We start from the raw sequence: 27,128 nt of genomic DNA on the forward strand, positions 1-27,128 counted from the left end.
CCATAGACTAACCTTGAAATTTGCATATTCTTCAGTTCTTTGCTTGTAGTAGGTACTCAGTAAGGAGCAATTGCTCTGATTAACTTTGAGTCATCTTAGCTGTTTTGTAGATACCAAGTTGTATTTATTCTATGCAATAATACTTAAGTACTTTTGCATTTTCCTATTTTATAAGAGGTAATAATATATAACAATTATATATAATATATAGTAATAGATATTTTAATAATAACAAATCTTATACATCAAGTTTTCTAAGAAAAATTATAGAAATATGTTATTTGTTATAATCATTATTAAAATAGAAGCACCTCTTAGCATAAGACTCTTTAACTTGCTTGTGTTTGGATGTTACATATTCTTTTAGAAATATAAACCAATGAAATCTTTTTTTTTTAATAAAGAATTCTTATTGTAGTTCTATGTGGGATTGATTTTGTGGGGTTTCTCAAAAGATAAGGGCAATTTTTTGGAATTTTTACATTCAACTCTTTCTTTTCTTCTTTTGGATTCTAAGTAGAAGAGCTTTGGTGTTGGTGACTTACTCACCAAATTGGTGACTTTTATTCACAGAAGTAGTCTCGTTACCCCAAATTTTGCTAGTTGTCATGTTTTTCTTGCCATGCCAGAGATACTGTATGTTTTTGTTCCAACAGGAAAAAAAAAATGGAGAATTTATTCATTATACCAGTATTTATTTATTTATTTATTTGAAAAGGTTTATTTATTTATTTATTTATTTGGCAGAGGAACGCATAAGAGGGAAGGGCAGAGAGAGAGGGAGAAACCTCAGTAGACTCTGCAGTCAGCACGGAGCCTGCCACGGGGCTCTGTCCCACAACCCTGAGATCAGGACCTGAGCAGAATTGAGAGTCAGACACTTAACCGACTGAGCCACCCAGCACCCATGTACTAGTATTACTTTAAACCGAAGCTGTCATACCTAGACCAGCTAATAATTTCTTAAGGATAAGAATATGTTGAAGTTACAATAAAGGTATCAGTTCAGTGCATTTAAATCTTGCCAATAAGTGTATCTGATTATTTATATCGTTATTTTGTATATTTGCCAGATATGACAAAAGATGCAATTTGTTTGTTGGTTTGTTTTTCCATTTTGTCTTTCTAAGGAAAGCACTGTCTTTTGATTTGAGTTGTGATCATCTAATGTGTTGTCACTGGGTCGTTATCCATTCTGTGCAGTTAATGCCACATTAGGGACTTTGATGGTGTTGTCTAATGAATATAGTAGTTCAGTTTGGCAAACTTTGTAGGGATTGGGACATGTGTGATCATAAATTACAGACAGGGTAAAGAGAGTCATTTTCATGTTGGTGCATTGCCCTTGTAACTAACTGTCTTTTCGGATATGGCTTCTATCCAGCCCAGTGTCTCTTTCTCCCAGCTAGGAAGGGTCAGGCATTGGTTGGTTTTCCTCCTGAAATCTCATTTCTACTTTTTAGAAATATCCACACTAGATGGGTACTTATGCCTAGTATACACCGGTATGCAGCAACAGTTTTCTGACCAAAATGTGCGTTTTTGTTTTTTTTTTTAAACTACTGTTGAGCAGAATTATGTCTGTATTTTTTTAAATCTGTTTTATCAGTTGCCAAAATAAAGGAGAGGTGGTTTCTTTCCTCTTGAGCTTTTCTTTGTGAAATATGTGATTGAAACTTTTAGGAGCACCAGTTTAAATAAACCTGGTTTTATTTTAGTTTAAGTTTATTTAAACATTTAAAGAGAAGTTACTCATGGGATTCTTACTGTTGCTCTTTTACCAAAGAAGAGATTAAGGCATGCAAGGAGTAAGTGTCTTGTTCAAGATTCCAGTGCTGATAACTGATAAGAGCATTATTTGAACCCAGAAGTATGTTTGGCTCTAGAGCCCAGGTTGTTGACCATGATGTTCTACTCCTTCACGACAAAGCCAGATGTGGTAGGTGCCATAACAGATGTTCTAGTCAGGGTGCAGTGAGGTTACAGTAGAGGGCATCATGAAACAGAAAGTGATTTTGTATAGGAAGTGGTAATTGAAATAAGCTTTGAAGGGTTAATCTTTCTTAGATGTATGCACACATTTTCAGGGAACCAAAAAGGTATTCAAACTTGTCTTAGGATTCAATACCTTTGACAAGAGTTGAAAGTCTTGTCAGGAACATGAAGCACAAAGAAAACATAACTGCATTTTTGTGGTTGTGTAGTACTAAAAGCATTAGATGCTCAGAAAATGTCTGGTTTGTTTGGAGTGTGCAACAAGGCCAAAGTTTAATTACCAGGTAGGGGTTAGCTAAGAGAGCTTAATCTGTTTTTGGTTTGAAGAGGTAAGATGTAATAGCTGTAAAGATACAGACATAAAGGCATTTCAGCTGAGTAAAATGCACGAAACGTTACTGTTGACATTATAGAAATATGCATTGGCATTTGTGTGAAGGTAGTTATGAGTTATTTTATAGAATGAGAACAGACCAAGGACAGTTAAAGCAGGGATGAATTGAAGTGGCTTTTTAGAAGAAAAATCATTTTGGCATAGGAATTAGTGATAGAGTAGGTACATACGTCCAGTGCAGTGACCCAGGAAAACCTGGGGAGACAGCAGTTTGCATGATGATGGAGAGAAAGAGAGTGATATACTTTGTTTAGATAAATTTCAACCACCTGGGGATTACCCAGGATCTAAGACCCTGTGTATTTTAGTTAGAAAGACAGTATAAGTGAGATTCTAGTTCCTAAGTGTTGGTAATATAGGCCACAGGACAGTAGTACAATGAAAGTAAGTTTGTTGGGGGTTTTTTTGGTATAGAAATTTAATATTGATTCTTTTTTTAAAAAAAAGATGTATTTATTTATTTTAGAGAGAGAGAGAGAGAATGCATAACCGGGGGTGGGGGGAGGAGCAGAGGGAGAGGGAGTAAGAGAGAGAGGCAGACTCCTCGATGAGCGCGGAGCCTGACGCCAGCCTTGATCTCAGGACCCATGAGATTGCAACCTGAGTCAAAATCAAGAGTCAAGACACTCAACTGACTGAGCCACCCAGGAGCCCCTAATATTAATTCTTTTAATAAGACTTAGATATTGATGGTTAGTAATACCTCCATATTAGTTTTTTCTACTAGGATTTTTTTGTGTGTGATATTAGAATGAATATAATGGTTAGTGGAAATAGAATATTCATTCCAGTCTGTGTACATAGTGTATACTATTTTATAAATATTCTTTTAAAAATCATTGGGAAGAGCAAATAATATTTATTTTGTGTTTTTTATCTGTATTTTTTATTGCTTTGGTGTGTTTGAAATTATCCAGCTTAAGTAACTATAGAGGTATAGCCATTACTGTCAAGTGCAAACATTTAAGGAAATTGGCAAAAACGTTTTGAGATTGATTTCAGCAACTTTATTAAGCAGGTAACTGTAACCAAAATAAGTAAAATAGGTTTGGGTCTTATTTTATATTTGTACTAAAATATATTTCCTTAATTTTGGTAAAACTGGTTATTTTTTGTAGTCAGTCTTTTTTTTTTTTTTTAAGATTTTATTGATTTATTTGACAGAGATTACAAGTAGGCAGAGAGGCAGGCAGAGAGAGAGGAGGAAGCAGGCTCCCCGCTGAGCAGTGAGCCCGATGCTGGGCTCGATCCCAGGACCTGAGCCGAAGGCAGAGGCTTTAACCCACTGAGCCACCCAGGCGCCCCAGTAGTCAGTTTTGATATATGTGGAGAGTCAGCCTTGGTTGGGCCTTTAGAGCTCAGATGACAATTAGCTTCGTTTAGTTGGCTCTTTGCTGGAGAGCTGCAGATGGGTTAAGGTGTTAAATCTGCACCATTTGAGAGTGGTGCCCTTTCACAAGTGAAGAAGCGGTGTCTCCAAGAATTCGGGTATTTGGTGTAGGGTCACAAAGCTGATAGAGAGAGCAATAGGATGACAAGCTCTAGGAAACTTGTTCTCTTAGGGCATAGGGATGTGATTATATCCTAAGGTTAAGTCTCTGCATGCGAGTGAGTGGATCTTTGTTTCTTCAGTGATATTTCTCTGAGCGTCCTTTTTTTTTTGGTATTGTACACAGTCCATTTGAATCATGGATCTGTATAGTCGAAGTGATTTTATAATTTGGTGAGAATTAACGATTACAAATTGTGAAGTGTCCCAGAGCTTTTCTGGTGTTGGGCATAGAGACAGGTATCATCTGTAGTACTGTACACATGAAACCTGGAGTTCCTTAGAAACTTTCCATACTTTGTATTTTGCCATGTTTTAAAAATTTGAGTCAATTTGTACCCTGTCTTTTTCATCTCACAGATCCTCATTTTGTTCCTTTGTTCCTTTAATTTTTAAAAAACCAAATAACTTACTTGGGAAACAATCTACTTTTGATAAAAGAGGATATAGAAAATATTATAAAATTACTTGACATAAGCGTTCAAAAAACTTTGAAGTATCCTGTGAACACTTTCATTTCTGTAGGGCAGAATACAAAAGAAAATAGTTTTGAACATAGATGCATTTTGTTTGTTTGACAGAAATTGTGGTTTTTTTAGACCCAAATTCTACTTTGATATGGTAAACGACTTCGCTATTTTCTGCTACTTCAAAGGGACTCTGTTAAAATTGTAACTGCCTATTTTACAATGAGGCATGATTTAGAAATTTTTTTTTAACTATCAAATTTGTTTAGAAACACATTGAAGAAAAGGTTATTATCTTTTTTAGTTTTTATAAGCAAAATTTGATTCTGTTTTGCGACAGTGGTAATACCAGTTTATCTCTACTAATAGGCTTTTATTGCCTGTTACAATACCAGAAAGGTGAAGGGTAGAAGTATATATACTTCGATTCAAGGAAAACTCAGTTTTATTTGTCTTATCAAGGGAATGTAAATTAAAAATCTCAAGATGTGTCATGTGGCAGACAAGAAAGAGGAAAATGTCTAGATTGTGATTTTGTACTGAAGTTATTTTAATGAATTTAATGAATAGAGCAATGACGGAAGAATTAGACAGACTCCCTGGTATGAGGACAGCCCTGGCCTCCCACTTGAGGCTTTATGGTTACTATGAGAGCAAATGAGAAGGTGTGTTCTCTGCTGTGAGGGGTTGGTGGGGGGTTAGGGGAGAGGTGATTAAGTACACTCAGCTTGGCTGGCCAGAATTCTGGAGGTTTGTCTGAGGGCTTCCTCTGACTTGAGTGTATTGGTGTTTCTGTGAACATAGTCCTCAATGAGAATTCTATTTAGAGTGTGACCTTGTGGTCCTTTTCTCTAAATGAGGACCTGGACTAGATCAGGCCTTTTCTGCCTATGGCATTGTGGGCTTATGTGAACCTCCTCCACCTTCCAGAAGCTAATACTTGAATATTAAAATGGATTAGTTGTTACTTGGATTTCAAGGTATGTAACATATTTGTGTGTATATGTATACACACACACACACACACACACACACACACACACACATACACTTACTCTGTATGGTAACTTTATATATATATACACATATAATATATATAAATATAAATACAAAGTTACCATTATTATTATACATATATACATATATGTATGCATGTATTATTGATATATACAAAGTTACCATTATTATATACATATATACATATATATACATATTACCATATGTATATATAAAATACATATTTTATATATATATATATAAAGTTACCATACAGGATAAATTATAATACAACTATTAAGTTAGGTGCTTTCTAAAATATTTTCTAAATTTGTGTATCACTACCTTGGACTATACTGAGGAAAATCACAACTTTTATTAATGTTTGACCTTTGGTCACTTCTTGTGATTTTGCTTTCTTCTAATGAGCCAGGTATTCTGTGGGCCCTTAGGAACTTTTTTATCCTGCACTGAGTGCTGTCTCTTCTTGTCAGTAGGGAGGACTGGATATGGCCTACCTCTCTTATTGCCCAAATGTTTAAAGGCTAAAACACATTCCTTTAACTTTTGCATGATTGAGACAGTCTGCCCTACTTGATTCATAATAAACTTATAAAATATAAGTTTCAGATGGCACACACAAGGATGTTCTGGGAAAAGGTAAAGGATTCTAGCATCATTGTCTTCTTAAATTTTATTTAAAAAAAAAAGGAGCTTATGGCAGGCGCTGTATCGTCTTTGTGATATCAGTCTGTTATGATTGTTGTTTTCACACACTGTGAAAGTTATTTGGATGTCTGTTTTTTTTTTTTTAATTCTTTATTTATTTTCAGCGTAATAGTATTCATTGTTTTTTCACCACACCCAGTGCTCCATGCAATCTGTGCCCTCCCTAATACCCAACACCTGGTTCCCCCAACCTCCCACCCCCTACCCCTTCAAAACCCTCAGGTTGAAAGGAATTTTTTTTTTTTAACATTTCTTAGAGTCAGTTGTAGGTAAATATCATTTTTAGAAAAATAAATTTTAGGTTTTTTTCCTATTATCTGTATCTAATATTAGATAAAATAAGGTATTTAATATATGATTGTTTATGAGTGTTTATTTAAACTGAAATTTATCCAGGTTTACTTTTTTAGATGACTTTATGTGCTTGGCTTACATTTATTGGCTACACCTTTCTGTTATTTGTTATTGTAATGTCATACTTGAAGTGGTGAGAGATGATTAAAGTCTTCATTTGAAAGGGGGATTTTAAAAACTGTATATAAATTCCATCAACCGTTTTCTTCAGATTTATATTCTCTTTACTAACAGAAACTGAAGGGGGCACCTGGGTGGTTCAGTCATTAAGCATCTGCCTTCAGCTCAGGTCATGATCCCAGAGTCCTGGGATCGAGACCACGTCTGGGCTCCCCTCTCTATGAAAGCCTGCTTCTCCGTCTCCCACTCCCCCTGTTTGTGTTCCCTCTCTCACTGTGTCTCTTTCTGTCAAATAAGTAAATAAATAAAATCTTTAAAAAAAAATTGAAATCAAAAATAACCTTGCTATTTTGCTTTTATTTTGTCATACCTATTTTATATGTTAAGATAAAACACGATCGATATACAAGTTCTGAGCTGTATGGTATCAGAGTTTGAGGTAGGGTTGATTCGTAAGTTCTAGTGACAGCTCATACTGTATGTATGCGCTGACGTGGAGCTTATCCAGGTTTGGGAAGTTCAGGCTATTTCAGAGAAAATAAATTGATGGTAAGAAAAAATGATCTGACCTCTCCAGATAAGGTATATTTCATATAGAAGATGCCAGATACATCAGTTTGAACTTTTTCCATTTTAGGAGGCCACACAGTCTACTCATCTGTAAACCTGTATGTGAAATTGTGTTTGTCTTCTACAGAATTTATGTTATGTTTAATGTTTTAAAAAATACTGATGTCTGAAACACTGTGTCAACATACTGCCTGAAACAGTTCTTTTGTGATATGGGGAAGGTAGAGAAAAATCTTTTAATACTTCTCTTGATTTTTTTCTTAGGCACTACTAAAATTTGTGTGTGCCATTTGAAACTTATAAAAAGAACCCCTCTTACTATGAATCAAGTAGGGCAGACTATCACAATTATGCAAAAGTTAAAGGAGTATGTTTTAGCCTTTTAACATTTTGGTAGTAAGAGGGGATAGGCCATATCCAGACCTTAAAATCCTAAATGGGCTTCAAATCAAAACTTTGCTTCTTTGAGTTACTGATCTACATAAATTCCAGCAAGCCCTATAAGCAGAAGTAGGAAGTGCCATTCAAAAAACTTACAACTCTAGGGGCACCTGGGTAGTGGCTGGTTAAGTTGGTTGGTTAAGCGGCTGCCTTTGGCTCAGGTCATGATCCCAGGGTCCTGGGATGGAGCCCCACATTGGGTTCTCTGCTCAGCAGAGAGCCTGCTTCCCCCTCTCCCTCTGCCTGCCTCTTTGCCTACTTGTGCTCTCTCTCTATATAGCTCTCTGTCAAATAAATAAAAATCTTAAAAAAACCCAACAAACTTACAACTCTAGGGGCACCTGGGTGGCTTGGTTCTTAAGCATCTGCCTTCGGCTCTCAGGTCATGATACCAGGGTCCTGGGATCGAGCCCCGCATCAGCGTCTGGGCTCGGCAGGAGACATGCTTCTCCCTCTCCCACTCCCCCTGCTTGTGTACCCTCTCTTGCTGTGTCTTTTTCTGTCAAATGAATAAATAAAATCTTAAAAAAAAAAAAACAACTCTCAAGATGTGGGATGTTTTCCAGTCATATGAACTGGTGTAGTTTTGTTATTAACCTTCTTGTTTAAAGATATTTTGTACATACTGCTTCTGTTTCACTTTCCATGTGGTAACATTAATGAATGAATGTTACGATTAACATAATTTTCTTTGCTGCTTGATAGGTGGCACCTTCGTCGGGTAGTGCTGAATTTCCACCACTTGGACCCTCAGCAGTGTCTCTCCCTGAAGCCTCACATGACCAGTTTGTGGCTCAAGGTACCCTTTTAGGAAGACATTCTACTTTCAAAAAGAAAAATGACAAGTCAGTCCGGATATTTTGAAACTAAATATCTACATAAAAACAAAATTAAATAAGTCACAAAGCACAGTGAATGTCTAGATAACAACACCATGAAGTGGCCCAGAACATGATAGAATAAATATATCAGAAATTAACAAACCATGTGCTCTTACCTATTAAATGGAGCTTAGGTGTCTGATTGACATATGGTTTCTTATTAGTTAGGTGTAGATATTTCGTGTTTGAACTGGAGAACTAATAGATATTAGTTACCTTTATTTTGCTCCCTCTTTAGGGAAACACTTCAGTTTACCACAGTACTCCACTTAAAATACATAAGTATTTTTCAAGGGGAATACTTCCATTTTAAAGTCCACGAAATGGTATTGCATCTTTACTTTATTAGAAATGCTTGATGAGTAGCCTGGGATTTATTTTTATTAACAATAATATATAAATTCTATTCTTTGTGTTAGGGACTGCTTCCAACTCTGTTATGCTTCAAACTTTATATATTTGGAACATTACAGCTTAGCTTGTGTTTGTTCTAGAGAATGTACAGGCCTTTATTCAGACGAGATCGGGCGCGTTCAGGGTCGTATGGCCATAGACCAGGCCTTTATTCAGTAGCACTAAATGCATCACCTGTAAGGAATATACTCCCTAAAAAGAAGGTAATTTTAAACACTGAAATATAAGCATCTGCAGGGAAAAGGTTTTCTAAAACTTCAGAAATAATTGCTTAATTAAGGCTTTCCTCTGAATTTTTATTATAGTATTTGTTTCCTAACTTCCTAAACAATGTCCCATTTTGGTTTTTTTAGAATATATGTTAACAATATAAAAAAGTGTTCAATTATATAAAGTACTCGTTTGATCCTCTAAACAATAAAAGGAACAAACTCGTGTTGTTTAAATAGTTGAGGACACAGAGCATGAAATGAAATTTGGTAATGAATTTCATGAACGTTTATCTCTGAAAGTATGTTGCATTACTCTTTTTTAATTACTTCATCGAGACTAATTTACATACCATAAGTCACCCATTTAATAAGTGAATTCATAGGTTTTGAGTCTGTTCGCAGACCTGTGCATCACCACAATCAATTTTAGGACATACTCATCACCCCAAAAAGAAACCTTGCCATTAGCAGTCACTCCTCATCTCTTTTGATCCTTCCCAGTCCTAGGCCACTATTAGTCTACTTTCCTTCTTTTTTTTTTTTTTTTTAAGATTTTATTTATTTATTTGACAGACAGACATCACAAGTAGGCAGAGAGGCAGGCAGAGAGAGAGCAGGGGAAGCAGGTTCCCTGCTGAGCAGAGAGCCCGACGCAGGACTCGATCCCAGGACGCTGGGATCATGACCTGAGCCGAAGGCAGAGGCTTTAACCCACTGAGCCACCCAGGCGCCCCAGTCTACTTTCCCTCTTTATAGATTTGCCTGTTATGGAAATTTCATAAAAAAGCAATCATATAGTATGTGTTTTATTGTGACCTTTTTTTTTCACTTAGCATAATGTTTTCAAGGTTGATCCATGTTGTATTATGTGTCAGTACTTAATCTCTTTTTATTGCTAAAAATATTCCACTGTATGGATATACCACATTTTATTTACCCATCCATCAATTAATGGACATTTGGGTTTTTCCGACTTTTTTGCTGTTATGAATAATACTGCTGCAGACATTCATGTATAAGTTTTTATGTGGACATACAGTTGTGTGGGTTTTTTTTTTTTTTAATTTCTTTTCAGCGTAATGTGTGGGTTTTTTTGTCTTGGTTTTTTTTTGTTGCATTATTCTTGATTTGGATTTATTTTATTTTCAAGGATTATGCTTAGAATATGTACTCACGAACAGTTTTACTGGTTGCCAATCACTTAAGTGTGTATACTTGACAAAAAACTTTTTAATCCTTTTTGTTGAAACTGCCACTGAACAGTACTGCAAAGCATCGAATATATATTGTCAGTGAGCCATAATACTAGAGCAATTACTTTGTTGTTGTTAAATACCTTCTTGAATCCCATCTCTTTAATATAGTATTAAGATAAAATGTGATTTTTTTGTTTTTATTTTTTGGTGATAATGAGATTTTAGTTCCCTCAGCCGAAACATCCAGCAGGATTTGCCGGTAAAGCTGGTTAGTCCTTTTATTTGTTGTTTTGCTAATTCTTAATTAACCAGGAAATTAATATACTCCAAAGTGATTTAGGACAGGGTGGAAAAAAATTGTCTCTAGCATGTACATTAGGGCCACTTGAGACATCCAACTTTTCATTTTTAAATTTAGTTTCTAACTTTTGTAAAAGAAAAATTATTTAAAAAAAAACAAAAAACAAAAAAACACCCTAACAGGATCTCTTACAGGATCTGTAAGCTTACATTTGATATACAAAGGTGAAAAGGATCATTAAAAAATAAAAATGTTCGTGTATTTGAGGACTACTGACATAAACAAATGGGATAATTTCTTTAGATAAAATATAAAAGTTTATTTAAATATAGTAGATGAGTTTGAATTTCTTAACCTCCATGCCCTCTCCTTTTATTGATCTTCTGTATCCTTGGCCTAAAAATGCTGAAAGCATCGGGCTCCCTGCTCAACGGGAAGCCTGCTTCTCCCTCTCCCACTCCCCCTGCTTGTGTTCCCTCTCTTGCTGTCTCTCTCTGTCTCTCTTTCAAATAAATAAATAAGTCTTTTAAAAAATAAAAAATGTTAAACATCAAATCTTTTTTGATGTTACATAGTCCCAAAGTTATATAGTCCTAATTCTTCCCCTGAAGGAATTAGTTACAAGGGAAAATTGAGCTTTACAGTGGAGGAACTGGGTAGATACCACTTCGATTGAATGGCTGAAGTTACCACCACCAGTAGCAGCACAGACAGGAGTCCTGTTTTTCCTGGGAGGTTCACTGAAGATCTACTCATGAGGAAACATCAAACATCAGACGTTCTACAAAGTAACTGGCCTGTGCTCTAAAGGAAATAAGTGAGGGTCATGAGGGAAAGTCTTGAGGCAGATTAACAAAGATAGCTTTCTTATTAACCATCCCTTGTTGAGTTTTCTGGAAAAGGTGCACAGTCTCATAACTTCAGTTCTAAAATCCAGAATCTCTGAAACCTCAAAAGTTTTCTCAGAATTCACTTGGTAAAAAACCTGCCTGTACCTGAATACCATTGCTGCGGAACCTGAGCAGTACTAGTTTGAGGTGGTCTTTCTTCCTTTCGGCCTCCTGCTTACTGTGACTGTACATGGGTCACACCATAGAAGTACTCATTTCATTGTGGGGTATTGCCCAAGATCCCATTAAAGGTGTGAGTTAATGTACGGTACGTGTATCTTACAGTTTTTCTAAGATCTAAAATATTTTGAAGTCTGAAGCACTTCTGGCTCCTAGAGCTTTAGAGAAAGAGTTGTAGACCATCTGTTCCTCAATGTCTGAACACTTGAGGGCACAAAATGTGCACTACCCTTCTTGTCTTGGGTCTTTCACTGTCACCCAAGGCAGACACACACAGACAGACAGAGAGACAGACACACGCAGAGTGGAAGAGTTGGATGTCTGCTTCCTTGGCTTCAGGGTTGAGATGAGTTGGGCACTAAGAAGATTCCCAAGCCATCTCTCTTTGGCATTTTCAGACTTTCAGGGACTTTCCTCGATTATCAGAACTTGTGAATATTGTACATAACCACGAAGTAAGCACAATAATGATAATCTTTATGCTTGTTTTCAGTAATGGGTCAGCATGAAACTGTATCAACACAGCTTCCTCGTGACACATCCCTTCCCACTGCTCTGCCCAGGCAGTGTGTGGTCACCCCACCTCTCCTTTCAGCCGTGTGTGGCCTGCTGGATGGGCTCTTGGCGATCGCTCCGGGAGACAGTGCACGTGCTTTCCGGCAAGCCCGGCTCATTGAGCTTCTCTGTAGGTAAGACAGGCAGCTGATAGAGATGAGGTGACACCAGCTCTGCTCATGACTTGGTGTAAGACTGCATGCGTACTGCGAACATTTACCTTTTCTTTTTTTGGTTCATTAAATTGAAGGTTTCTTTTTGCCAGAATTGTCTTGACAGTTTTAGATTGGATCTATTATAGCCCTCATATTGGTTTGTTAGGTTGACGTTATGCACTCCCACCTTCCTGATTTTTTTTTAATAATTCAGAGGTTCTAAACCTTATTTGTCCTCTACCATACTCAAGAAATATGATACAGTCCACTTGGCCATTCTAAATGGAAGTGAAAGAGGTCATTCATCTCCCTAGGGTTATATCAGAATTGTAGCCATCAATTGAAAATCATTGTTTAAATTCATTTGGAGTTTTTTTCATTTTTGGAGATTAACCTCTTTTTTTTGTTTGTTTTGTTTTTGGTTTATACTTTTAATTTGAAATAGCTTAGAGAAGATTTGCAAAAATAGTGTAAAGAATTCCTGTGTACCCTTCACCCAACTTCCCCTAATGTGAACATACTACATAGACATAGTCCAGTGATGAAAACCAGGAAATCAATCTTGGCATAATGCTTTAACTAAACTTCAAGTGATATTTGAATCCCAACAATTTTCCGTTAATGTCCTTTTCTTCTGTTGTACAACCCAATCAAGAATCCCACATTGCATTCAGTGGTCAAATCTGTTTAATTTCCTTCCTTATGTGAAGGTTCCTCAGTCTTTTGTTGTCCTTCATAATCAGGGTCATCAGGAAGTACTATGATAAAATTTAGGAAATCATGATTTTGTTCTTTCATTTAGCTAATATTAATGAACTTATGGCAGGACCTTCAGATGATCATATTGGTTATATGGTATAGTAAGAAAGGCTGCAGATCCTCAGTGAGCCTGACTTAACGTCTTATTGTAGTTCATTCACACCCTAGCATTATAGTCTTGGGAAAGTTATTTTAATCTCTGTGTTGTCATTAATAACATCTGTTTAATGGGATTAGTGTGAGGATTTAGTGCTGATGTCTAGGATACTCTCTTTACAGTATTCCTGTTCTTTCTTCCCACACCCAGATTCTTAGAGCCAGCCTACCTCCTCCTGTTGACTACTCAGTCGTTTGCATTTCTCTGCCTGTGAACATTCACCATCTCAAATATCTTCTTCTTCTTGGTCAAATCACAGTGCCTTGTTTTTCTTTTCAGGATATTAAGAAAACTCTAAAAAGAAAGAAGTATCCCTTTCAGCTCACTTTTCATTACTCATTTACCATTTATAATAAGCTGTGGGGTGTGAGTTTGTTCTCATTTACTTGTCATCTTTGTACTGTGGGACCTACAAGAGTTGGAAAGGAACCCACTAGTCAATTGACATTTCCTGATGTATGTTTTCCTGCCTTGCAAAGATCAAAATGGAGCTTTAGGAATCCTCTGGTTTCTCAAGGGTCAGCCAGGAGTCTGCTGTGAAATTAGGCCACAGAGCTATTAAAGGATCTTTTATGGCAAAGGCTTGTCATATTCTGTACCTGTTCTTTATTCCTGACTTTAAACAATTTTCCTGTTTGTTTTGCATTATTTTGTTTTTTACTTTCTAAATCAGAACTTATTTCCTAGCAAGTATTTTTCCTGTTTTACAGGGGAAACTAACCACCAAGGTTTTATTCTTGTTTGCTTTCCTTTGAAAAGAGCTTCATTATATTTTATTCTGTTTTTTCATTAAATATTTTTTTGCTTCCCATGTTTATTGGATAAGATCTTTTCCTGTGTTCTAAAATATTATAGGCTACCTTTTTATATACAGTTATTGTCTTTATGAAAATCTTTTCTCTTTTTTTGTTTTTACTTTCTATTTGAGTATAGTTGACACACAATGTCACAGTACTTTCAGGTGTGCATCTTAATTATGCGACAGATTTATGTGTAACGCTGTGTTCCCTACAAGCATACTTACCATCTGTCCCATTACATCGCCATTACAGTATCATTGACTATGTTCCTTATGCTGGGCCCTTTATTCCCGTGAGTTACTCATTCTGTAACTGGAGGCCTGTATCTCCCACTCCCCTTCACCCACTTTGCCCAACACCCCCACCCACGTTCCCTCTGGCAGGCATCAGTTTGTTCTCTGTTCTTAAATTTAAGGTTATAGTCAGACTTCAAATACTAATTTATTAATTTTTAATAAGCAGCATACGACTCCTCTGGAGGGTTTTCTTTTTCTGTTCTTCGCAGGATTGCAGATGCCACCCTCCTAGAGAGCTGTGTCCAGGAGCTCAAGGCTCCGCTGCCTTTGTCACCTCCAGTTGAACACACTCAGGCTCAGGTAAGTGTTATGCCTCCCTCCCACCTCATGTCTGTTTGCACATTTTTTTGCTTCAAGTACCAGAGAGATTTCTGCTAAGAATATACTAACCATTGGAGAGGGTTGGGAATCTTAGGTGATAGATACATGGTATGATGAGAGTATTTGAAATAGGTAACTAATCCGAGACATCGTCACATGGTGAAGGAAAGCAGCGGGCTTTAAAGATCTAGAGTCTCTTCCTGATTCTATTATTACCCAGCTCTAAATGTTTATCCACGGATCTGGATATCTTTGAGCACCATATTAAAAAAAGAGGACGTTGTATAGACCACCTTCCCATTCTGTGATTTTAGACTATTTCCATCATTTTCACCTAAGCTGAAGTTGTTAAAATACAGTGACTAAATTCTGTGTATTTCAACATTGAATTTAATAAAAAAATATATTTTTGTTAGATATTTATTTACTATTTTGTTTTTTAGATATTTACTACTTTTAAGTTCTTGCTTGTAGCTAGCATCTTTATGAAAAGTATGCTTAACAATTCCTTGCGTAGTTGTTGCTAATAGAAATGTTATCTCTAATCAGATTTTAAGAAGGGCTACAAGATTTATTTATAATTAAAGGTGGATCAGACCAGTATCTCTTGCTTTGTGGTACTGTCTTTGAGGTTTCTGAGTAGGGAAGACACCCTTTTACAAGGTTGGGTAACACAGTGTGCATCATCTTCAAAACACTTGTCCCAGTGCAGTGTTTTCATTTTTGAGTATGTTTATTTGCCTAAGGCTGTCTCCTCCATTTCGCTCTCTATCCATCCAACAGATTTTTACTGAAGGCCTACCATGTACCAGGATCGTGCCTGTGAAAATATACCTGCTGATGATAGACATCTGAAAAGAAAAACTAAAAACGGAATGATGTCAGAGCTGGGAGGGTAGGGCTTTTCCACTTAGGGTGGTCAGAGAGGTTCTTTCCCACAGGAACATGTAACCTGAACCATGTGAGGAAGCTAGTCCTGGGGTACACTGCAGGACCCCTGAGATTGGGATATGTTTGGTCTATCCAAGAAGTATCGAGGAGGCCAGAGTGGTTAGAGCGCATCTGTGAGGGGGAGATGAGGTCGGAGGCTACAGTGAGCTCCGTGAAGGCAGGGCTTTGGCTGTTCTTATGTATGGGTTATATTCTGGATGCTGAGCGCAGTGCCTGGCCCATGGAAGGTGTTCACTTAGTCCTTGTGGAATGAACGATAGCAACAGTCGCACACATTTACGGAGTGCTTGTTCGTACTAATGTATGTCATCCTCACAGTAGTCCCATGAAGTATCGTTAGTGGCCTCATTTTAAAAGTAAATGGCTGGCAATGTCCAGCCTTGCTCATAAAGAAAGGGGCAGAGCCATGATTCCAGCTCACACAGGCTGGTTCCAGAACTCACACCCTTCCTCACTTCATCGCCGGGCCTCCTGTAGGCTCACTGCTTCTTGGCTGTTTGTCCTCACACACAATTACTCATTCATTCCAAAAAAGTTCTGAACCTTTTCTCTGCCAGACTGTGTTCTAGATGCCAGTGTCAGATGTGAACAAAGCAAACACACTGCCCACATGAGTTCTGTCCTCGGTGCATAAGACAGACAGTAAGCAGCAAATAAGATGTGAAGTGTTTTATCAGCCGGTGACAAATAGTGTGGGAAAAACGAGGGTGGGTGGAAGGATGCGTGGCAGCAGGAGAGAGTGCTTGTGTTGTCAAGGTGGTCAGAAGAGGCCCCTCAAGGATGAGATTGGGGCTGCGAGTGGAGGCGCCAAGGAAGCAGGAGTGTGCAGGTCGGAGCACTTGGGCTTGTGAGAAGCTCGGGGCTTCTCTCTCGGATGCGTCTTGGCTCTCACCTTGCACGGCTCATCTCTGCACGGTCGTGCTGCATACGGCAGAGTCAGACTTGCTGTGACTGCAGTCAGTAGTGTAGAGTACAAAGGTGTCAAACAAGACTTTATAGCAATAAGGAAATTAAATGTTACAAACTTGCATTTTACCTGATAGGAGATGTGTTAAAGAGTATTTTGTAATCTTTCTTTCTTTATAAAATTGTACAATATATGGCATTGGAATGCCCCTTTCTACTTCTAGAATATTGATTCCATAGGTTAGCTACTTAAAAACTATAAAGGCTTTCTTTCTCTAAATGGAATTTGAAATTTCACTTTGAAAATACTACTTTGTTTGGTATTATTATACTTGACAGTGTTAATGTTATTAATGACATGTTTATGAGAAAAATAATACTTTGTGTGCTATGCATTCCTTTTAGATCTTTAAAAATTATGATTAATATTTTATTAGTTTTTTATTATATTACAAAGTGACTCATAATGCATAGAAAGCTGAAATATCACTGAACTAGACTTTTCATATAATATGTTTTATTTTCCTTTGTCTGTTTTGAAAAAATAGGTATCCTTTCTCCTAGAATACCTGTCCTCTTTGTCCAGGCTTCTGCAGTCGTGTTTACTGGTAGATCCCGACCTTGTGATTCAGGATGAGCTTCTGAAACCTCTTATCACAAACATCATTGGGGTCCTCACCATATGCACCAAAGATGTGTTAGGTAAACTTTATTTTTTTAGATTTAGGATGGAAGCAAATAATATTGAGGAAAAAAGTCTTAACTCTGCACCAGATACTCACTTCAAGGTTAAATTTTATGTTGTGCTTTGCCAATATTTTGGAAAGCTTTTATCATTTGTTTTATAGTTTGGATCTTTTTTTAAGTGGTTCCAGGAGACCATTTGAGACAAATTCCTGGTATGGTGAAGGGCCTATCCCCTGTGCTATCAGTTTAAATGAGGGCAAAGTTTGTATGTAATATTAGCAAGTGCAATGAATTTCAGATAGTAATTATTCTTATAAGCTATGGGTACAGCCAAATGACCTACTAATAACTTACTTGTAATAGTAAGTATAAAAAGTGCAACATATAATATCAAACATTTTGATAAATCCTAAATTATTGAAAAATATACTCTGATGAAAATTTGTATATAGTACTAAATAGAAAAGAAGATTAAAACAATATAGGCTCTTTAACAGAATTAAAATATAATAATTAAAATATTTAATAATGAAGTAACTGATAATTTGGCTGTTGCTAAATGGCTCTTTGCCTGTTCATTTATTACTTAGTTTTTTGAGTTTTATGGATTTGCTTGGTTTTAGGTAAGTAAAATGTTTTATGATGCCAGCAGATTTAGTCCTCAGTGTCTCATTAGTGTTAAAATATTCTGGTGCTAGAAGAATAGTAATTCCTTACTTGGAAATTTTATAAGTAGTCATGATGTCCTAACTAAGCAAATCAGGATAGACCATGCGTTCTCTATGAGGGTGATATCACCCCCTAAGAAGCAAAAATTAAATCTTGGGGGAAAGTGGTAGGGGAGAAATCTTAGCTGTTACAATGGTTTGTGGCCCTTCAGAGCTCAGTTCTACCAATAAAATCTTATTCCTTAGTGCTTATTTCTCTTGTTGGGTTTCTTGGATATCACTTGGGAAGCGCTGATATTGAGCTCATAGAAGATAAACAGGAAATACACAATATCATTGCTAAAAACCCTAGTGCATAGATGTCATGACTGGAGGACTTCTGATTCAACACTTGATCCCAAAGTCATATGGCAAGAGAGAGCCAAGTCATACGGCCAGATGTCCCAAAGATATATCATGTCTTGATTGTCATTGGCTGACTAGTGGATTTTTTTTTAAATTGATTCTCTTGCTTTTGTGTGTGACTTGGACTTTGAGAATTAAAGAAAAATAGTATATGTTTTATTATTATGTGAGTTAATTGGCCCATCAGTAACTATGTCAACTGCTGAAAATAAAAATGTCACTGACATCTGAATGTATATCTAGTGGCTGGTTAGGTTAGAAGTCATTTTCTCTTATCTAGCAAAAGGTAAAAGTTCAGTAAAAATTTTTTAAGAAATGAGTTTGTTTTTTTTTTTAAGATTTTATTTATTTATTTGACAGAGTGATAGAGAGCACAAGTAGGCAGAGCAGCAGGCAGAGGGAGAGGGAAAAGCAGACTCCCTGTCCGGGACCCTGGGATCATGACCTGAGCCGAAGGCAGACACTTAACCAACTGAGCTACCCCGGTGCCCCTAAGAAACAAGTTTTAAAAATCTCTGGAAAAATAGCTGTGAATGATTTTATAAAATATTGATTATCTTTCTAGTATATATTTATATGATTTGCTAATTTCCATATGTAGTTCGATAGATTTTATAGGACCAAGTAAATTACATTGAAAGTTATTTAGCAAAAGTAGTTATAAAGTTAATTTAAATGTTAATTGATTTTCAATTTTTAAACGTTTTTTTAAGATTTTATTTATTTATTCAAAAGAGAAAGAGAGAGAGAGAGATCACAAATAGGCAGAGAGGCAGGCAGAGGGAGAGAGAGAAGCAGACTCCCTGTCCGGACTCTGAGATCATGACCTGAGCCAAAGGCAGAGGCTTAACCCACTGAGCTACCCAGGCACCCCAATTTTTTTTTTTTAAAGATTTTATTTATTTATTTGACAGACAGATCACAAGTAGGCAGAGAGGCAGGCAGAGAGAGAATGGAGGAAGCAGGCTCCCTGCTGAGCAGAGAGCCCGATGCGGGGCTCGATCCCAGGACGCCGGGATCATGACCTGAGCCGAAGGCAGCGGCTTTAACCCACTGAGCCACCCAGGCGCCCCCCAGGCATCCCAATTTTTAAAGGTTTTATTTATTTATTTGATAGATCACAAGTCAGCAGAGAGGCAAGCAGAGAGAGAGAAGGGGAAGCAGGCTCTCCACTGAGCAGAGAGCCCGATGCAGGGCTCGATCCCAGGACCCTGAGACCATGAGCCAATAAAGGCAGAGGCTTAACCCACTGAGCCAACCAGGCACCCCAATTTTTAAACTTTTAAGTATTTTATTTGGCTATCCTGAATAAAATCAGTAAGCTTAATACCTAATTCTTTTTAAGCATAAAGTACAGATATACTGATAGTACATAAACAGATATATAGAATCTGTGGAATTAAAATTTCATGGGGATGATGAGGAGGAAACATATGTCTGAAAAGACTCCTTATAGAGCTGAGAATGACAAGAAGGTTGAGACACACAGCAAGGATTGCTTTAATCCAAACTCTCTGGAATATGCCATTTCCAAAGAACCCTGAAATGGAAGCCCTTAGTTTGCAAAAGCTGGCGGTGCGGTCAGAGAAGACAGTCCTAAGATTGCTGCTTCTTTCTAGCCTCCATTTGACATGTAGACTGAAGGAAAAAGCTGTCCTTACAATAGGTTAATTGCTATTTTCTCAGCCATAGGCAAAGGTGCAAAATTCTCTTTTGTGTCATGTTTTCATTGAGGGGCAATACTCATGGTTATTCAGAGGAATTCTCCTTTCTTTTCTGCCAGGACCTTGGCACATTGTCCTTGCTTCTTTTGCCCCTGCACAAAGGTGATAAAGACAGCAGGAGAAACTTTACCTTATAAAAGTAGCACAAATAATGCCATCCTTTTACAGTAGGTACAGTGTTTGATTTCTGTACCTACTGTAAAAGGTTATGTATTAAGGTTATGACTTAATATTCAGTTTGTCGTACCTTCTGAATTGTTATTGAATGTGTGTTAATGAGAGGAAGATGCAGGAGTGTGAATCTGTCTTTATGTAGAGGGGTAGATGAGAGAGATCTTAAAGAAGCAGTGAAAAAGTTAATTAAAATAAATTTTGGATCATGCTGAATTACATTTGTCCTCATCTAACAGGTACATGCCTCTTAAGTGTAATGAAGTATCTGGTGATTTGTATTTTCTACTCTTTGTGGTAGTAACTTAAAATGTTTTCATTAATTTTATAGATGTAGAGTTGGTATCGGCTTTTTATCAAACATGGACACATTTCTTTAACCTCCTGGCTACACTCCTGAGGAAAGCTGCTGTTGCCTCCCTCCCGTCTATTACGATGGGTCTGGCCAAGCACTGGACGGCTGTGACTGGTAAGCAGATACTCATACTAGGCTGCGGGTCTTTCTGCTAATGAAAATTAAGATAATCAGTATTTACAATTTTTACATATTTTTTCTTAAAATTAAATAATTATGCTGTGGCATTTGAAAGAGAAACCAGGTATTTACTTTGAGAAATTTGCAGTGCTCTTGAGGAACCTCAAAAATGCATTTTTGAAAAATTGAAATCCAGTTCAAAAAACTATAAAAACAAGTTAAGAAAATCCTGTGGTATAATGAGGAGACATTGATATGACATGATTATAAAACAATGAGAAATATTTTCACATGTTGGCACAGAAACCAGTCTCTTTCCTGACGTACATGCACTGTACATGGGTAAGCCTACACCTAAAATTCTGTGTATGTGATAACGCGGGAACTTATAATAAAAATAGTGTCTTGTGTCAAGACAAGGATTTTCTTATAGTATAGAAATGCTAAGTGTGTAGTATAGTTAATTATTTTTACAAGAGGTTTTCCATATAATGAACTAGGATAAATGATTTTTTAAAATAACTACTAATTTTTCATAGAGTCTCTTTTAAATTTTAGCATAGCAGGATGACTTTTTAAAACATAAATGCATATAAGTGACATTTATATGTTACTTTTTTAAAATGGCTAGTTTAAATGTATTCAAAATTGAGTTCTTTAAGCTTCCAAGTTACCACTAATTCAGTCAACTTATTTTTTTCACATTTTACTTTATCATTTGATCATTCTGTAGACTTAGATGGATGATAAATTTTGTAACCAGAGTGGTAGTGTTGAAGTAAGTTTTATGGTATAAAGTAAGTTTTAAGTATGTTTAGTAAGAAGCAAAATTGTTATCTGAAGATAGGAGTTCTGAGTTTACCTAAGAGGAATAGTATCCATTTAGAAATCATTATTTTGTTAAAAACTTAAAGAGATTGTGTAGTTGAGATTTTCTTATCCATGGTGGGGAAAATTTAGTTTACCACCTGAGTCACTGCTGATATAAAGCAAGGTTGGCTCATTTGGGACACCTAAGCCAAGTGGGCAGATGTGGCCTGCTGCTTGTTTTGGTAAATGAGATTATATCGGGCTGGCGGCTACCCTTTCTCATTGACTTGTTGCCTGAGGCTGCTTTCCTGCTACAGTGGTAGAGTTGAAAAGCTGTAATAAAGGCTGTGACGTGTAAAGTGTAAAATACCCATTTCCTCTCTGACCCTTTGCAGAAAAAGTTTGCTGGCCCCTGCTTTCAGCCTGTTTACCTGACACTTCCCCTAGTGATAAAATAAGGACATAGTAAATTCAGAATCTTTCTACAAAACGTGTATACACAGTTCATGTAATATGGCGCTAATCAGAAATAAGTTACTACATAAACAGCTAGCTTTGATAAAGTAATGCTTATGAAAATATAACTAATGATTGTTGCTGTTCCTTGTCATGGAGTTGTCTTTGTTTGTTTTTAGTTTCCATCCCATATGTTATACAAACTTAAAACATCTTATGGCCACTTTGTAACTTGTGTTATCTGTAAGAGTCTTTTCTCAGACCTGAGTCATATTTAGACATCATTTAAATGAACATAATTCTTATGAAACACCACTCTCACTAAGTTATTTTTCTTGTATTAGTTAAGAAAATAAGAATTTCTTTTAGCCTAAATCTAGGTAGAAATTTTTGTGGTTATAACTCTTATACAAGTATAAATTCCAAGTGATATAAAAGTGAAACATAACAAAATTATAAACCAGTGTTACTGAAATTAATAAAATTGAGATAACATATCAGATGTTTCTTTGATGAAATCAGTGACCATAATAGGAAATTAATAATGACTGATTCAGTGTAGATTCTTTTGAGTTGGCTTGCCTACTCTTTCTAATCTATTTTATGTTTGCAAATTTGTGCATAACCACTCTTGTTCTGTATTCTGAACTACCACGAAACATTGGTTCTGCACCAAGCTGCACGGCGCACTAAGTCTTGTAAGTACTGTTTAGCATCAACTTGTTTGAAAACAGAAACACAGTTATATGGTGGTGATCTAGATAATTCAGAGTACAGTCCCATGAAATTTTGTTTAGGTAAGCGCTGAAATAAAAATTACAAAGTTAAAAACTCCAGAGACTTTGTGGATTCCGAAAGACCTAAGAGGGATCAGTACTCATCTATATATAATCCTCTTATTTTGGGTCTTAGCAAATACTGTGTGTATGTGGATTTGTACACACACACACACACACACACACACTCTTTCATACCAAAAAGAACCCATATAAAAAGAACGAAATGAGAATTAAATTAGCTCCTTGATTCCGTTGTCTTCATATTGGCTGTTTAAATTACTTTTAAGCACTGGAGTTATTCTCATGATACTTATAAATATTGATGGGTTTACTTCATTAGAAATAAAAAGGCTATAAACTTAATTACTCAAATCGATCTGATTCACTTCTTTAATATTGAAGACGTTTCAAACATTTACATAGAAAGCATTCTCTCCCTCAGATATGTTGTGCACATGTGTGGGTTTGTCTACCAAGTGCCCTACGTTATCTATGGCCAGCCTGCAGTTCCTTTCTGTTCTCTTGATGGAGGAAGCAAAAAGGCATCTCCGAGATAAGGATAAAGCAAACGTATGCCAGGGTCCATCAGTGGCTTCACTTCTTGATAAAACTCAGGAAAATCAGAAATCTCTAGAACGACTTAATGAAGTAATTCTTCAGGTATGTGATATCTTGACCTTTCAAAAACTTTGTTTAGTATTTAAATAAATCCACTTTCAGTCTTGGCCTTGTAAAAATTTTTTTCACTCATTTGAATTAAAAAGTAATTAATGTTCATTATGACCATTTAAATGAAACAAAAGCATATAAAGTTAAATTAACCATCTACTCTCCAGTCCTGGTTCTCTGATGTTGACTAGTTTCTTTAATGACTATGATGTAAAATTTCAAAATGAAATATTAGAAATCTAAATCCAGCCATTTCCCAAAATATAGTGTGCCATTGTAGGACCAACATGGTTATATTTCAGGAATGCAGCTATAATTCATAATGTCTTGCCATTTTAAAGATATTTCTACATCTCTAAATATACATTCATCTAAACAACATTTGATTTATGTTAAGTAAACTACATATATTTAAGGTGGTTTGTCTATAGAAGTAGGTGGACTTTGTTGGTACATTTATGGGAAAATGCCACCTTTCTAAACCACGTTGCCTCATGAACTTATCTTATAAACTTACTTTTGTAGTCCTAAAATATGAACCAAGAATTTTGTTCATCGAAAAACATTCTAAAATCATGAAGTATGATTTTATAAATAGATTAACCAAAAAAACCTCCAAGTGTTTCCTAAGTTGTGTAGTCATTTTTACAAATAGGAAATTGCTTGATTTTTCAGTATTAAGAATCTCCCTTTTTAATAATCATATGGTTTTATGATTTTTATCTTCTTGCTGGGAGGTGGAAAAGAAGTAGACTTGTGCCTTGATGGATTTGCTTCCATTCATTCCCCTGTCAGTCAGCCACGTTTCATAAAGGCAGGTTACTCCAGTTTGCTGATATGTTGCTGTCTCTTTGCTGCTTTGAATTTGGGGATTTTAGCTCCTTTTCTGCCTCTGGGAGTTATGGCTGTACAGATCTTGCTGGCATGACCACTTGTGTGTTGTGTGCAGTGGCTCCCATTATGCTGGGAAGCAGACAAGGCTGCAAGAGGCAAGGATGGCTCCTGCTCCAGCAGGAACCCACCCACCGAAGGTGGGGCTCTGCACTCTTGGGGGACTTCTGTCTTCCTGTCCTTTGCCCGCCACACAGTTACTTTCAGAGCACAGATAAGGAGACTGGTAAAGGTTCCTCTGACATTTTCTCCTGTCTCCAGCAACTTCAGAAGCTGGAGCTCCAGCGGGGAAAGATCCTCACAGCATCGCTCAAAGTCACTTACTCTTGGGAGGCGGTAGCCTCCCTCACTCCACTCAGCTCTTCTTTTTTTTTTTTTTTTTTTAAATTTTTTATTTATTTTCAGCGTAACAGTATTCATTGTTTTTTCACCACACCCAGTGCTCCATGCAATCTGTGCCCTCCCTAATACCCACCACCTGGTTCCCCCACCCTCCCACCCCGCCCCTTCAAAACCCTCAGGTTGTTTTTCAGAGTCCATAGTCTCTCATGGTTCACCTCCCCTTCCAATTTCCCTCAACTCCCTTCTCCTCTCCATCTACCCTTGTCCTCTATATTATTTGTCATGCTCCACCAATAAGTGAAACCATATGATACTTGACTTTCTCTGCTTGACTTATTTCACTCAACATAATCTCTTCCAGTCCTGTCCATGTTGCTACAAAAGTTGGGTATTCGTCCTTTCTGATGGAGGCATAATACTCCATAGTGTATATGGACCACATCTTCCTTATCCATTCATCCGTTGAAGGGCATCTTGGTTCTTTCCACAGTTTGGCGACCGTGGCCATTGCTGCTATAAACATTGGGGTACAGATGGCCCTTCTTTTCACTACATCTGTATCTTTGGGGTAAATACCCAGCAGTGCAATTGCAGGGTCATAGGGAAGATCTATTTTTAATTTCCTGAGGAATCTCCACACTGTTCTCCAAAGTGGCTGCACCAGTTTGCATTCCCACCAACAGTGTAAGAGGGTTCCCCTTTCTCCACATCCTCTCCAACACACGTTGTTTCCTGTCTTGCTAATTTTGGCCATTCTAACTGGTGTAAGGTGGTATCTCAATGTGGTTTTGATTTGAATCTCTCTGATGGCTAGTGATGATGAACATTTTTTCATGTGTCTGGTAGCCATTTGTATGTCTTCATTGGAGAAGTGTCTGTTCATATCTTCTGCCCATTTTTTGATATGATTATCTGTTTTGTGTGTGTTGAGTTTGAGGAGTTCTTTATAGATCCTGGATATCAACCTTTTATCTGTACTGTCATTTGCAAATATCTTCTCCCATTCCGTGGGTTGCCTCTTTGTTTTGATGACTGTTTCTTTTGCTGTGCAGAAGCTTTTTATCTTGATGAAGTCCCAGAAGTTCATCTTTGCCTTTATTTCCTTCGCCTTTGGAGACATATCTTGAAAGAAGTTGCTATGGCTGATATCAAAGAGGTTACTCCCTATGTTCTCCTCGAGGATTCTGATGGATTCCTGTCTCACGTTGAGGTCTTTTATCCATTTCGAGTTTAGGAAATAAATGATGCCATGAAACGTTCCAACGTCAGAATTATTGGAATCCCTGAAGGGGAGGAGAAAGAAAGAAGTCTAGAAGATATAGTGGAACAAATTTTTCATGAAAATTTCCCCAATCTTGCGAATGGAACAAGTGTTCATGTACTAGAAGTAGAAAGGTCTCCCCCCAAGATTATAAATTCAAAAAAAACATCCAGGCACCTCATAGTAAAATTGAGGAATCATAATTGTAGATACAATCTCTTGAAAGCTGCTAGGACAAAGAACCTCCTTACATACAGAGGAAAGCCCATCAGAATAACGTCAGACCTGTCCACAGAGACCTGGCAAGCCAGAAAGGGCTGGCAAGATATATTCAGGGCACTAAATGAGAAGAACATGCAGCCAAGAATACTTTATCCAGCAAGACTGACATTCAAAATGGATGGAGAGATAAAGAGTTTCCAAGACCGGCAAGGCTTGAAAGACTATGCAACCACCAAGCCGACACTGCAGGAAATATTAAGGGGGGTTCTATAAAAGAGGAAAAATCCTAAGAATAGCATTGAACAGAAATATAGAGACAATCGACAGAAAGAAAGACTTCAAAGATAACACAATGTCAATAAAAACGTATCTCTCAATAATCACTCTCAATGTGAATGGCCTAAATGCACCCATAAAACGACACAGGGTTGCAGATTGGATAAAACGACAGGACCCATCCATATGTTGTCTACAAGAGACCCATTTTGAACCTAAAGATACACCCAGACTGAAAGTGAAGGGATGGAGAAGCATCTTTCACGCCAATGGGCCTCAAAAGAAGGCCGGGGTAGCGATTCTCATATCAGATAAATTAGATTTTAAACTAAAGACGGTAGTCAGGGATACAGAAGGACACTACATCATTCTTAAAGGGACTATCCACCAAGATGATCTAACAATTGTAAATATCTATGCCCCCAATATGGGAGCAGCCAATTACATAAGAAAACTATTAATCAAGATAAAGAGTCATATTGATATGAATACATTAATAGTAGGAGATCTTAACACGCCTCTCTCAGAAATAGACAGATCATCGAAGCAGAAAATCAATAAAGAAATAAGAGCATTGAATGACACATTGGACCAGATGGACCTCATAGATATATACAGAACATTCCACCCTAAAACAACAGAATACTCATTCTTCTCAAGTGCACATGGAACCTTCTCCAGAATAGACCACATACTGGGTCAC

General features: G+C 37.0%; 1 protein-coding gene across 1 annotated transcript in view; it reads left to right on the forward strand.

Moving 5' to 3' along the window:
* RTTN (rotatin) overlaps positions 1-27,128 on the forward strand; it is a 160,195-nt gene that overhangs the window by 97,955 nt on the left and 35,112 nt on the right. Inside the window, exons 35-40 of the mRNA XM_080822236.1 lie at positions 8,321-8,414; positions 12,183-12,378; positions 14,621-14,711; positions 17,138-17,291; positions 20,576-20,713; positions 23,207-23,424. Of these exons, the coding sequence (XP_080678362.1) occupies positions 8,321-8,414; positions 12,183-12,378; positions 14,621-14,711; positions 17,138-17,291; positions 20,576-20,713; positions 23,207-23,424 (891 nt within the window). The remainder of the gene's footprint in view (positions 1-8,320; positions 8,415-12,182; positions 12,379-14,620; positions 14,712-17,137; positions 17,292-20,575; positions 20,714-23,206; positions 23,425-27,128) is intronic.

Source organism: Martes martes, assembly GCF_963455335.1.
Source record: "Martes martes genome assembly, chromosome: 13".
In the NCBI taxonomy this organism is placed as follows: Eukaryota; Metazoa; Chordata; class Mammalia; order Carnivora; family Mustelidae; genus Martes; species Martes martes.